Source organism: Lampris incognitus, chromosome 6, assembly GCF_029633865.1.
Source record: "Lampris incognitus isolate fLamInc1 chromosome 6, fLamInc1.hap2, whole genome shotgun sequence".
NCBI classification, from domain to species: domain Eukaryota; kingdom Metazoa; phylum Chordata; class Actinopteri; order Lampriformes; family Lampridae; genus Lampris; species Lampris incognitus.
Genome location: NC_079216.1, coordinates 52,542,216 through 52,554,369, shown reverse-complemented (window position 1 = coordinate 52,554,369; position 12,154 = coordinate 52,542,216). Strand labels below are relative to the sequence as shown.

The window sequence follows — 12,154 nt, the reverse complement described above, 5'->3', positions numbered from 1 at the left end:
TGGCGACCATAGGCATATATACGCTTCTTTGGACCATCTGGTTACGTCCTACCTACCGTTCGGTCTGAGGCACGTGTCTCAGATCCGGAGTCCGTCACACAACTTTCAAAAGATTTTGATTCGTTCAAATAAACACTAGTTCTGCCGTTATTATTATTATTACTATTATTAATATTATTACTATTGTTATTACTATTGTTGTTACTATCGTTATCGCTGTTATTGGAGCGGGATGAGTGGTAAGCAGGAGATGTCGCTCCACACGTACCTGCTCCCTTTCCTCCTGTACGGACTCCTCCTGTGCGGCTCCTCCGCTCGCGTGCCGTTCATCAGCTGGAGGAGCGTGAAGACCAACGGCAGCGTGGAGAGCGGCCGGCCGCACCGGGACGCGCCGGGCCGCGCCGGGAGCTCCGCCTGGGACAAGAGGGACGACGTGGCCGGGGACGGAGACTACCTGATGGGGATTAAGAGACTCAGGAGGCTCTACTGTAACGTGGGCATCGGCTTCCACATCCAGGTCCTGCCGGACGGGAAGATCACCGGCGTGCACAGCGAGGACCGATACAGTAAGCGACCTTGTTTCCCTCGCCTGGTCCTGCATGGGGGGGGGGGGTGCACGCCGACACCCACAGCCTCACCTAAGTGTGAGCGCCTATAGCACATGCTCATTATCATATGGTGTTTATTATAAGCCTGAAATATTCATGAGGTGTTCATCCCTCCGCTAAATTACAAGTTTATGACTATAAAGTATGACGTATTCCTGGATCATGTCATCATGCATCCTTACAAAGCTCCGCTTTTTGAGAGGAGAGAGAAAAACAAAAATGCCTATCCTTTTTAGGCTGACTACAGACCTGTTTTTGGAAACTTTAATGATTTGTAGTGAATTCTACATAAAGGTTGCTGATGTTCATATGATATACAGCACTGCTATTGAATGTGTTTATCCAGCCATGCTGCTCATTTTAAAAGTGAAGTCTGCCATAGCCTAACTGTCTCAGGTGATTTGGACACCTTTATCAGTGTCAGGGTTTGACACTTTTTCCCCCAATGGGGATTGTACGCACACCTACGGGTATGAGCTGTGCACCCCCATCACCTATCTCTTCTCAATTCGTGGAGGGTTTAGCTGATTTCTGCACCCTTTCAGCACTTCCGTGTCTTTTCTTATTCCAACTGAACGTTGAAGTGATGCGGCGTGTCTGCACAGCCAGTCATCATTTCACCTCCTTTAAACCTTCATGCATGTGCATGTTTGCATGTTTTTCCATGTGGTGAATGTTGACACTGAAGAGGAGACAGATTGCTTCGAACAGGATTTTTTCTTCTTCTTTTTTTTGGTCTTGGAGAGGCGGTGGCCAGGGGAAAGAGGGGGGGGCATGGCAGTAGACCCTGCTGTCACTGTCTGTTGTAAAGCCTGCAGGGCCCTGGGCACGGTTCATTGGTGTCAGGACGCACCAGTATAATAACAAGATCTGAGGGTTTTGATGACAACTGTGGGCTATCAGCTGCAGTCATCTGTAGTTTGGTTTTACCACACCCAACATTTCCAACAGAACTGAGCACATGAGATGAGATACTTATCCTGGTGTGTCAACGTTTCATGATTTATTTATTTTTTCTTCTCATGTCACAAATTTCCCCATCAAAATACTAACGATTTTATCACTGTTGGCCGAAAAGCACCCACATCTCCCTACAAGTCACAGCTTTACTGCTGGGGCCATGCAGATTAGCAAAGATGAACCGCAAAGCCCGTATGGGCAGTATCCCGTCCATAGCCTTTATATTAGTCTCTCTGAGAGGAAGCATGCCGGTTTTGTTCTCCAGAACGGCCCCCAGTGCCATGAGAGCGGCTTTTTATCTGTAACGCTGAACCTGACAGACACAACAACCTGTCCACCGCGGCTCACACGGCTGCCGGTTCGCACTGGGAACCCGAGTCCAGACAACACCCACGTCTGCTCTCCACTTCGACTTGTGTCCTTTGCCTTTTGCTGTCTTCATCTCCTCTTCCCCATGTTTTCCTGTTATCTTTCTTTGGCTTCACGTGGTCTGGCAAAGTGTAAAGGTGATCTCTTCTTCAAATATACTGTTTTAATTTGAACCCCCTGTGTCCTCCAGGCATGACAAGCTGCTCCGCATTACACTGCCTTGATAGCTTAGGGACTAACTTACACACACACACACACACACACACACACACACACAATATGAATTACAAAGTACATTTCTAGACTTTTGAAAAATGAATGGAAGAAAAGCAGGCTGAAAAGAAAGTGAGAGATGGAAAAAAAAGGGATTTATGGTGAAAATAAGAAGTCCACATGTGGGCCGGGGTCTTTATCATCACAGCAAGTTTGGTCACTGTCTAGCGTGACGTGCGTGGGGGCCAGTAAGAAGGTCCAATGTCGAGTCAGTGGTAAAAATTGAGTGGAAAGAAGGGATGAAATGGAGGGATGGAGGGAGATATCGGTCATATACACACAATCAACATCGCCCAAACAGAGGCCTTTAAGTTGGGCGGGTTTTGTGGCTCTAGCTCAAAAGTTAATGGAGGAGAAGTGTTAATAAGAAGAAATGAAGAAGAAGAAGATGAAGAAGCAGAAGAAGAAGAAGAAGCAGAAGAGGCAGAAGCAGAAGCAGAAGCAGAAGAAGCAGAAATAATAAAGCTCCTGTAGGGTTTCATCAATGTGTTGCCTTCAGTAACAGCCCGCTAAACATCCTAGGTGTCTTATTTCTTCTGTACCATCACATTGAAATCTTAACTTTGATATAAACTCCTATACTATTTCCTGCCATACAGATGTCGTGCATACTGTGGCGGCAGACCAACTCCTGTCTGGCTATAGTAGTAAACCAAGCTCAGTCTACATGTGTCTGAAAGGTGTCACTTTAAAATCAGGGTCACCAACACCGGACATGTGTGAACAGCTAGTACGGCGCCACCGTGAGACCAAAATATGTTTTTGAATTGGAAATAACTTTATTCAGTTCAAATATTACTCTAGGAGAAGTAATAGCAATAAAGAGAGAAATCAATAAAGTCAGAGCTGGAAAAAGCAGCTGAAGGTCCTTGTAAATGTCAAATATAAATGACGTGTAGCTGGGAACCTTTTGTAGTTATCGGCCTCTGGTGTCTGTAGTGTGACCCTGATATAACCCAACCTGCCATACTGGCTTTATTACCACATCCATTACAGTTAGTCTCTGTTGCATTGCCCTGTACTGTTAACCTCCAGGTATGCAGCGAGGCCTTGTGGTTGTCTTAAAATAAGATCCCGGCATTGGCTCCAATTGTCATCCATAACAAAAAGTAAATAGTCACTAAAGCAACCCCTGCAATGTATAAAACATCGATGTCTGACCTCTGGTGCCCTGCAGGGCGGTCAATCAGCGACTGTTCAACTTTCTACTGGGTGAATGTTCCTCCTCCACAGGACCTCTGCCATCAGCATTTTGAGTCTTTGCTTCTGGTGATCTTTGGTTTGTCACCTCCGGACAACATGGTGTTTTGTTTTGTTTTATTTTGTTTTGTTTTTACCTCATCAATATTGGCTTCTGATGTCCAAGTCGTTCACCTTGTTGGTCTTTTTTTTTTTACATGCAGCCAAGACATGGCTCCTCTTTAACAGTGAACCTCTGCAGTTTGCCTGCTGCCCAAACCTCCAGCTCCAGTGGACATAACTTTGCTCTTGTTTTGCCAGAAATACCCTAAAGTAATGAGGCCATTAGACTTTATCAGCCCTTATTTTTTGCAGCTTAACAATTATATAGTACATTGATTTGTGCATGTGTTAATCTGCAGACCTATCTCATGCCGATCCAGGTCTTAAGCGTTGTTTTCTTCCAGCAAGAGGTCTTTCAGTGTGCATTTATTCCGCAGTATTTTGTTGATAATTACTGTCTTTCTTTTCATCCTAGGTCTTCTAGAAATCTCCCCCGTGGAGCGAGGAGTGGTGAGCCTTTTCGGTGTGAGGAGCGGTCTCTTTATTGCTATGAGCAACAAGGGGAAACTCTATGGCTCGGTAAGAGCTGGTTCAACACTTGTAAATCTGAAGTCTTATCGTAAAGAACCATGCATTCTTTTACATGAACCAAACGGCCGACTTGAGTAATATATATATATATATATACCCAATATAACACCTTTCCTTACCAAAGAGACACATATACAGTGCATCCGGAAAGTATTCACACCCCTTCACTTTCCCCACATTTTGTTATGTTACAGCCTTATTCCAAAACAGATTACATTCCTTTTGTTTCTCATCAATCTACACACAGTACCCCATAATGACGAAGTGAAAAAGGTTTTGTAGAATTTTTTGTAAATTTATTAAAAATAAAAAACTGAAATATTGCATGTACATAAGTATTCCCACCCTTTACTCAGTACTTGGTTGAGGCACCCTTGGCAGCGATTACAGCCTCAAGTCTTCTTGGGTATGAAGCTACAAGCTTGGCACACCTATATTTGGGGTATTTCTCCCATTCTTCTCTGCAGATCCTCTCGAGCTCTGTAAGGTTAGATGGGGAGTGTCGCTGCACAGCTATTTTCAGGTCTTTCCAGAGATGTTCAGTGGGGTTCAAGTCTGGGCTCTGGCTGAGCCACTCAAGGACATTCACAGACTTGTCCCGAAGCCACTCCTTCGTTGTCTTGGCTGTGTGCTTAGGGTCGTTGTCGTGTTGAAAGGTAAACCTTCGCCCCAGTCTGAGGTCCTGAGCGCTCTGGAGCAGGTTTTCATCAAGGACCTCTCTGTACTTTGCTCCATTCATCTTTCCCTCGATCCTGACTAGTCTCCCAGTTCCTGCCGCTGAAGAACATCCCCACAGCGTGATGCTGCCACCACCATGCTTCACTGTAGGGATGGTATTAGCAAGGTGATGAGAGGTGCCTGGTTTCCTCCAGACGTGACGTTTGGCATTCAGGCCAAAGAGTTCAATCTTGGTTTCATCAGACCAGAGAATCTTGTTTCTCATGGTCTGAGAGTCCTTTAGGTGCTTTCTGGCAAACTCCAAGCGGGCTGTCATGTGCCTTTTACTGAGCAGAGGCTTCCGTCTGGCCACTCTACCATAAAGGCCTGATTGGTGGCGTGCTGCAGAGATGGTTGTCCTTCTGGAAGGTTCTCCAATCTCCACAGAGGAACGCTGGAGCTCTGTCAGAGTGACCATCGGGTTCTTGGTCACCTCCCTGACCAAGGCCCTTCCCCCCCGATTGCTCAGTTTGGCTGGGTGGCCAGCTCTAGGAAGAGTCCTGGTGGATCCAAACTTCTTCCATTTATGAATGATGGAGACCACTGTGCTCTTTGGGACCTTCAAAGCTGTAGAAAATTTTTTGTACCCTTCCCCAGATCTGTGCCTCGATACAATCCTGTCTCGGAGGTCCACAGACAATTCCTTTGACTTTGTGGCTTGGTTTCTGCTCTGACATGCACTGTCAACAGTGGGACCTTATATAGACAGGTGTGTGCCTTTCCAAATCATGTCCAATCCATTAAATTTACTACAGGTGGACTCCAATCAAGATGTAGAAACATCTCAAGGATGATCAGTGGAAACAGGATGAACCTGAGCTCAATTTTGAGTGTCATAGCAAAGGGTGTGAATACTTATGTACATTCAATATTTTAGTTTTTTAGTTTTAATAAATTTGCAAAAATTTCTACAAAACCTTTTTCACTTTGTCATTTTGGGGTATTGTGTGTAGATTGATGAGAACAAAAAGGAATTTAATCCATTTTGGAATAAGGCTGTGGGGAAAGTGAGGGGGTGTGAATACTTTCCGGATACACTGTATATCTCAGTCACCCTGCAAGTGGGGCCCCTAGGATCTCCATGGATTGCCACCATGATTTGATGTTTTGGCCAAACTGTCGCCGTAACACTGTGTAAAATAAAGCTTGCATGGACAACATAAAAGACCAGATAAGGTGTTTACAAGCCACAATATTCCAGTCACTACTAGTCTATTTGTATACTGTAGGTGTGAAATCGACCCAAATCACTTGCAACTGGATTCGAACTCACCTCTTAAAATATGCGTAGTCATATTTGTCATGTGACAAATATGGTAATCAAGACACGTCCTCCCGATTCTGTTTAGGGTTTGTTAAGAAATCTTTTTGGGCGGCACGGTGGTGCAGTGGATAACACGGTCGCCTCACAGCAAGAAGGTCCTGGGTTCGAGCCCCGAGGTAGTTCAATCTTTGGGGTCATCCCGGGTCATCATCTGTGTGGAGTCTGCATGTTCTCCCCATGTCTGCATGGGTTTTCTCCCACAGTCCAAAGACATGTAGGTCAGGTGAATTGACCAAACTAAATTGTCCCTAGGTGTGAATGTGTGTGTGTGTGTGTGTGTGTGTGTGTGTGTGTGTGTGTGTGTGTGTGTGTGTGTGTGTGTGTGTGTGTGTGTGGGCCTTGTGATGGACTGGTGGCCTGTCCAGGGTGTCTCCCCGCCTGCCGCCCAATGACTGCTGGTATAGGCTCCAGCATCCCCATGACCCTGAGAGCGGGATAAGTGGTTTGGATAGTGAATGAATGACTCTGATTTATGTGCATTTGCAGGCACTTCTTTATGCAATATGTTCAAGACTCCCATTGACTTTATGATATGAAACGTCTACTTTTATATGCACACCACATCCCAGATAGCAGCTTCTATCCAAGTTTGATGTGAGATTAGCAGATACCCAGGGCAAGGGCAAACCGCCAATTAATGTTTTAGTGTCGTTATCCCAAACAAAACAGAAATAGAGATACTTGGCATCCTTTTGTAAACACAGTTCTTCAGGGGATATTTCTGTTTCTGTGCTTTTTGCTAGGTCTCCTGCTACATACTCTGTACATAGAGTCAGACAAACTCATAGATACCTTTTTAACATGTGTGCATGTAGTTTGAAGGTATGCTGAATTGTGAGTTTGGTATTGGGTGTCTACTGGGATCAGTTCCTCTCGAAAGAGGGGAAATACACCTTCTCTGTAGCCCATCGTTAACACGTTTTACTTGTTAGTCTAGCTTTAACAACACTACAGTGGCATAGCCACCGAAACCAACCTTCGGTTTCATATGCAGATAGCCGTGACCATTAATTAGAGTTACAATGGCCATGTGTACTATTCACAGAGGATGGGGGAATAGTTGCAATCACAGCATTATAAGATGGCGACAGACATATTGTTAGCCCCCCCCACACACACGCATATGCGTTTTCTTCGACAGCAGAAGAAGACACATATCTGTCTTCCTCTATGGTGAAAGAAGTTTGATATGTGTGTTAAAGACTCTACGTAAGTAGGACATATAGTGAAAACCCTGAAAACTGAAATATCCCTTACCGCAGAAGACATGAATTGGCAAAAAGCCATGTCCTGTTTTCCTACACAGCAGCAAAGGCTGGTGCAAAGCCCCAAGTGTGTGCGTCAAGCAGACTGAGTTTACAAAGGGAACAGCCCTAATGTTTTATCTCAAGCTGTGAAAACTCAGTTTTAAATCATTCGGCCTGATAGGCACGTGGAGTATGAATGTTATGTATTACCTGCCAGTACAGGTAACTCTTCTGTTTTTAACTATGAAACTGTACCACATCTGTGGCCCGGTGGCCCAGTGGTTAGCACTGTCCCCTCACAGCAAGAAGGTCCTGGGTTCGAACCCCAGGCCGTCCCAGGTCCTTTCTGTGTGGGGTTTGCATGTTCTCCCCGTGTCTGCGTGGGTTTCCTCCATGTGCCCTAGTTTTTCCACCATCAAAAAGACACGCATGTTAGGGTTAATACTCCTGTCTGTGCCCCTGAGCAAGGCAATGGAAAGAAGAACTGGAGTTGGTCCTCGGCTGCTGCAACTTCCCACTGCTCCTATACAATATGATGGGTTAAATGCAGAGAACACATGCATTGTAACCTGTACAATGACAAATAAAGCGGCTTTCAAAAGTAACAAAACACTTATGCAAACTAAACTTTTATACTAAAATGTTTGGTATTTTAACTGCTTTTAACTGTCATGGTCTCTCTCTTTTCCCTTTCTCTATGTCCTTTGTCTCCTTTCTTCTTTCTCCACGTCCAGGGCCATTTCAGTGAAGAGTGCAAGTTTAAGGAGAGTCTCCTGGCCAACAACTACAACGCTTACGAGTCGGCTGCCCACCCCGGCATGTACATTGGCCTCAGCAAGACAGGAAAAACCAAGAGAGGAAACCGTGTTACACCTGCCATGAGCGTTACACACTTCCTGCCCAGAACATAGATCATAATGCCCCTCCCCATTCTGCTCAATGTAGGGCCAAAAAAGCAAGGACAGAACAGTATGATGTACAGATACAAGAAAATGTTTAGTCGGATAATACTGAACCAAGCTGATGCTTTCATTGTAAATCTAAGAAGTGCAACGATGCCAGAGCTTGGATGCTAAAGGTGCATCTGGGTTTTTGGGAACGTTCAAAGAACACTATAGTGGCACTAATCATGACAAAGTTATACACACCTTCTCCAATACTAATAACGTCATTGATATTCATATCACCATTTGACATTTGGTGTAAATTTGGATCCAAACTGCTTACATTAACATAAAAGTTTGCATATTTTGCATCGTTGGTGTTAGTGGGAATTGAACTGTACTTCCTAGAAATTAAGGAAGACGTATCCAGCTTGCACCACTTGTGCCATGGTGCAGGCCCCACTTTATAACTAAGACATGTTGGCAGCAAATGTATTGCAATGCCCTCCAACATATGACTTAACTATATGATGATGTCAGATATAATTAATTTCAGCCAGATAAGAATCAATAATTGCATAACATAAACCACGAGCTGCCATTATGGCTTTAATATCGCCACCGCCGAGAGATTTGGCCCTATACTCCGGGGGTCTTCTGTTCACATCCAACCTTGTCCTTGCTTCTTCGGCCTGTCCCTAAAACAACCTCCTGCAGACTCCGAACCATGCACTTTCAGTAGGCTTTTCTAAATTGTTGTATATTTAAATTATTTATTTAAAATTCCTAAGAGTTTATATATTTTTGAGAGGTGACATTGTGTCTGAAAATGTGTCGGTGAAATATATTAATTCATGTTATAGTGAAACTGGATTTGCACTATTTGTTGAATCGGTGTTATTTTTGTGTTGTGCCATCAGTACACCTTACATTTGAGAGAGAGAGAGCACCTTTCCGTACAGATATAAGCAGTCAAATGGAACAAGCGATACCTTTTACTTCTGTAAATGGAGCTGGGAATTTTGGTGCCTGTTGACTCAGATGTCCAAAGTCTAGAAATAAGTGTTTCCCTGGATTGCCAATAAGTTTAGAGTTTAAATATACCTGTCTTGCTCATCATGAACTTGTAAGTCATAATACTGGACAGTGGGACAAGTGCTCATTTAAATTAAAATCACATGTAGCAAAGCAGTACATTCCAGCTTCCTACTTGAATTCTTGTGTGTGTGTGTGTGTGTGTGTGTGTGTGTGTGTGTGTGTGTGTGTGTGTGTGTGTGTGTGTGTGTGTGTGTGCGTGCGTGCGTGTGCGTGTGCGTGCATGTTTGTGTGTGTGGCTATATGCCCAGTGACCTTATGACATGAAACTTTCACCCCTTTTCTATTCTTATAGAAACCACATCCAGATAGTTGCTCTTATTTGCTGACAGTGCTCTGGGTGTCTAACGGTTTGGGTAATGGAGGGATGGATGGGTGGACGGATTATTATCATTATATTTATTGTATCCAAGTTGATGTGAGATTAGCAGACACCCAAAGCAGGTACCCTAAGTGGGCTGCTGGCAAACAGTTGCCTTGTGGTTTTGGCACTTGAAGTGCTGAAGGTAGAATTTATGAACGTTTGTAGGTAATAACGCTGGACAGTGGGACAAGTGCTCATGAAAATTAAAATCACATGCAGCAAATTCCAGCTTCCCACTTGAATTCTTGTGTGTGTGTGTGTGTGTGTGTGTGTGTGTGTGTGTGTGTGTGTGTGTGTGTGTGTGTGTGTGTGTGTGTGTGTGTGTGTGTGTGCGCGTGTGTGTCTGGACAGATTTGAAAGACTTAAAAGCCTGACCCATCTCATTAAGAGTACTGTACATGTACTTTTGGAGGTTTTGTACTGTGGGATAAGTCAGTGATATACCAGGAGGCCCAAAACCCGAAACCACCTGTTCCATTAGTCAACACTAAACCAGTATACTGTCTTTTTTTTTAATGGCGGTTGTAATTTTTGGGAAGGTTAATCAAATTTTACATGTTCCACTCTTTAAAATGTTTGTTTTTGTTTGTGTTGTTTGTAGATTTGGATGTTGAAAAAAAAAAAAAACCCTGCATTTTGAGATATAGCAGCTTATTAAGGTTTTTATCGCAATGGTTGTGTTTTATTTTATTTTTTATTTTTTTTCATTTGTCCGATGAGAGGGCTGCTAAGACTTGGCTGGGATTTACCAAAGTTAGGATAGCCACATATACATCTAGAAGTAGGACATACTACATCTAGTTATTCATTCAGCAACCATATGAGGTCATTGGTCACGCATCTCCTTGCGATGACGTCACATGTGCTCAGGTTGGATAAAATAAAGCGGAGCTCTGAAATTAATACTCGACATTCCGAATCTGACAACCGTTCAGCCCCCCCACCCCCACCCCAACGGGGCAGGGTGTGCCAGCCAGCTAGGCTACACGTTATCTATTTGCTCCGGGTTCGACATATCTAGTATTAGTTGAGGAGCCAAACGGGTCACTGACATGCAAATAGCTGTGCCAGCCGCCGTGCGTCCACCTTTATGGCTGAGTGTATCAACCTCAAATCCTCCAATTTGCCTTTTTACCCGCCTACGTCAGCAGTCTCAGTATATCTAAGGGTAAAATTTTACATTTTAATCTGGATATTGCACCGTTTAGCTTTAGCGGAAGTTGTTGAAAAAATGTTTACGTATAAAACAAACCACCTAAACAGTACGAATAAAACAACAAACATGCCACCGAGCGAGATGGAGTTTCAACATTAATACGTGTTAACCGAAGAGATATTTCAGAGACTTGTTTCTTTTTTTTCTTGTCTTTTCTTTCTTTCTTCTGCTTCTTTTTTTCCCTATAAATCACCCTCATAGTTTCACTCTTCATTTTTCAGCAAAGGCGTAACAGCGCCAGCCAGCCAGTCTAATGTGAGGAAGACGTTGTAATGCGCAATATAATATCATACCGCTAGATGGCGACCTGAGACCACCGTGTTCCTTGTGATCGTAATCCTCAATCTTTTTTTAACTGTCTTTTTCTGGCATTTTGCAGTCTCTGTGCTTGCTTATTTCTGCGTTATTCTTTCACTAATAATTTAAAAAAGAATATAACTGGGGCCAACTTAATGAGCTTTTTTTAATTGTATTTCAGAGGAACAATATGATAATCTCCAACCAATACCAGTGTTCCTATTAATTTCTCTCCTCTGTGGCTTTATTCTCTCAAATTCATCTGGATTTCGTCCCGTTATAATATATCTGCCTGTTTGTTACTGTCCCCAATGTTAATGCAATGTATTTCTATTCTTTCAATTTATATCTCTGTCACTTGCTTTGTCCTTCACTACTGCGAAGGACAAAGCAAGAAACTCTTAAGAAACGTCCAAGAAACCTTTTTTTTTTTGTTTTAGTTTCTATTCTGGTTACCAAATACATTTTAGAAGCCCTTTTAAAAGGACGTTGAGAGAATCGGATGATATGTGAACCCCTGAAAGCATCCACAGTCTGCACATCATTGGTTAAGACCTCATGGTGGGCATCTGTACGTTGCTACAGAAAAGCCAAACCAACTGTTCTGGATGTAGAAAAGGCCAAACCATAGTGTGCAAAGATTTGTCTTTGTGTATTTCATCCGTAAAAGACTTTTTCTTTTCTTTGATGCATTGCAAGAGCAGGTCACTACTATAATTGCCACTCACTACATGCAGGATGGCAGGGATGATTGTGGGAATAATTATTTCAGTGAAGTTGCATGCCTGCTTTGGATTGGACAGAGAGGCAATGTTCAGTAAGCTCAGGTCTGCTGCCTTCACATAGTATTTTGATAGCTGTTTATCATGGCAGCCACAGCCAGCAAGTGTGTGAACTATTGCTTGACGTGCTACAGTTGACTCATGTACAGGATTTGCCTGCACAAACAATGTGGGTCAGAAGAACA

At 43.5% G+C, this 12,154-nt stretch overlaps 1 protein-coding gene across 1 annotated transcript; it reads left to right on the top strand.

Annotated features, from left to right (window-relative positions):
- The first annotated feature begins 232 nt into the window (after positions 1–232).
- On the top strand, positions 233–8,242 carry LOC130114575 (fibroblast growth factor 4-like). Its single transcript, XM_056282437.1, has 3 exons — positions 233–566; positions 3,928–4,031; positions 8,066–8,242. The coding sequence occupies exons 1-3, from the start codon at positions 233–235 to the stop codon at positions 8,240–8,242; spliced, it is 615 nt and encodes a 204-aa protein (XP_056138412.1).
- Positions 8,243–12,154: the final 3,912 nt, after the last annotated feature.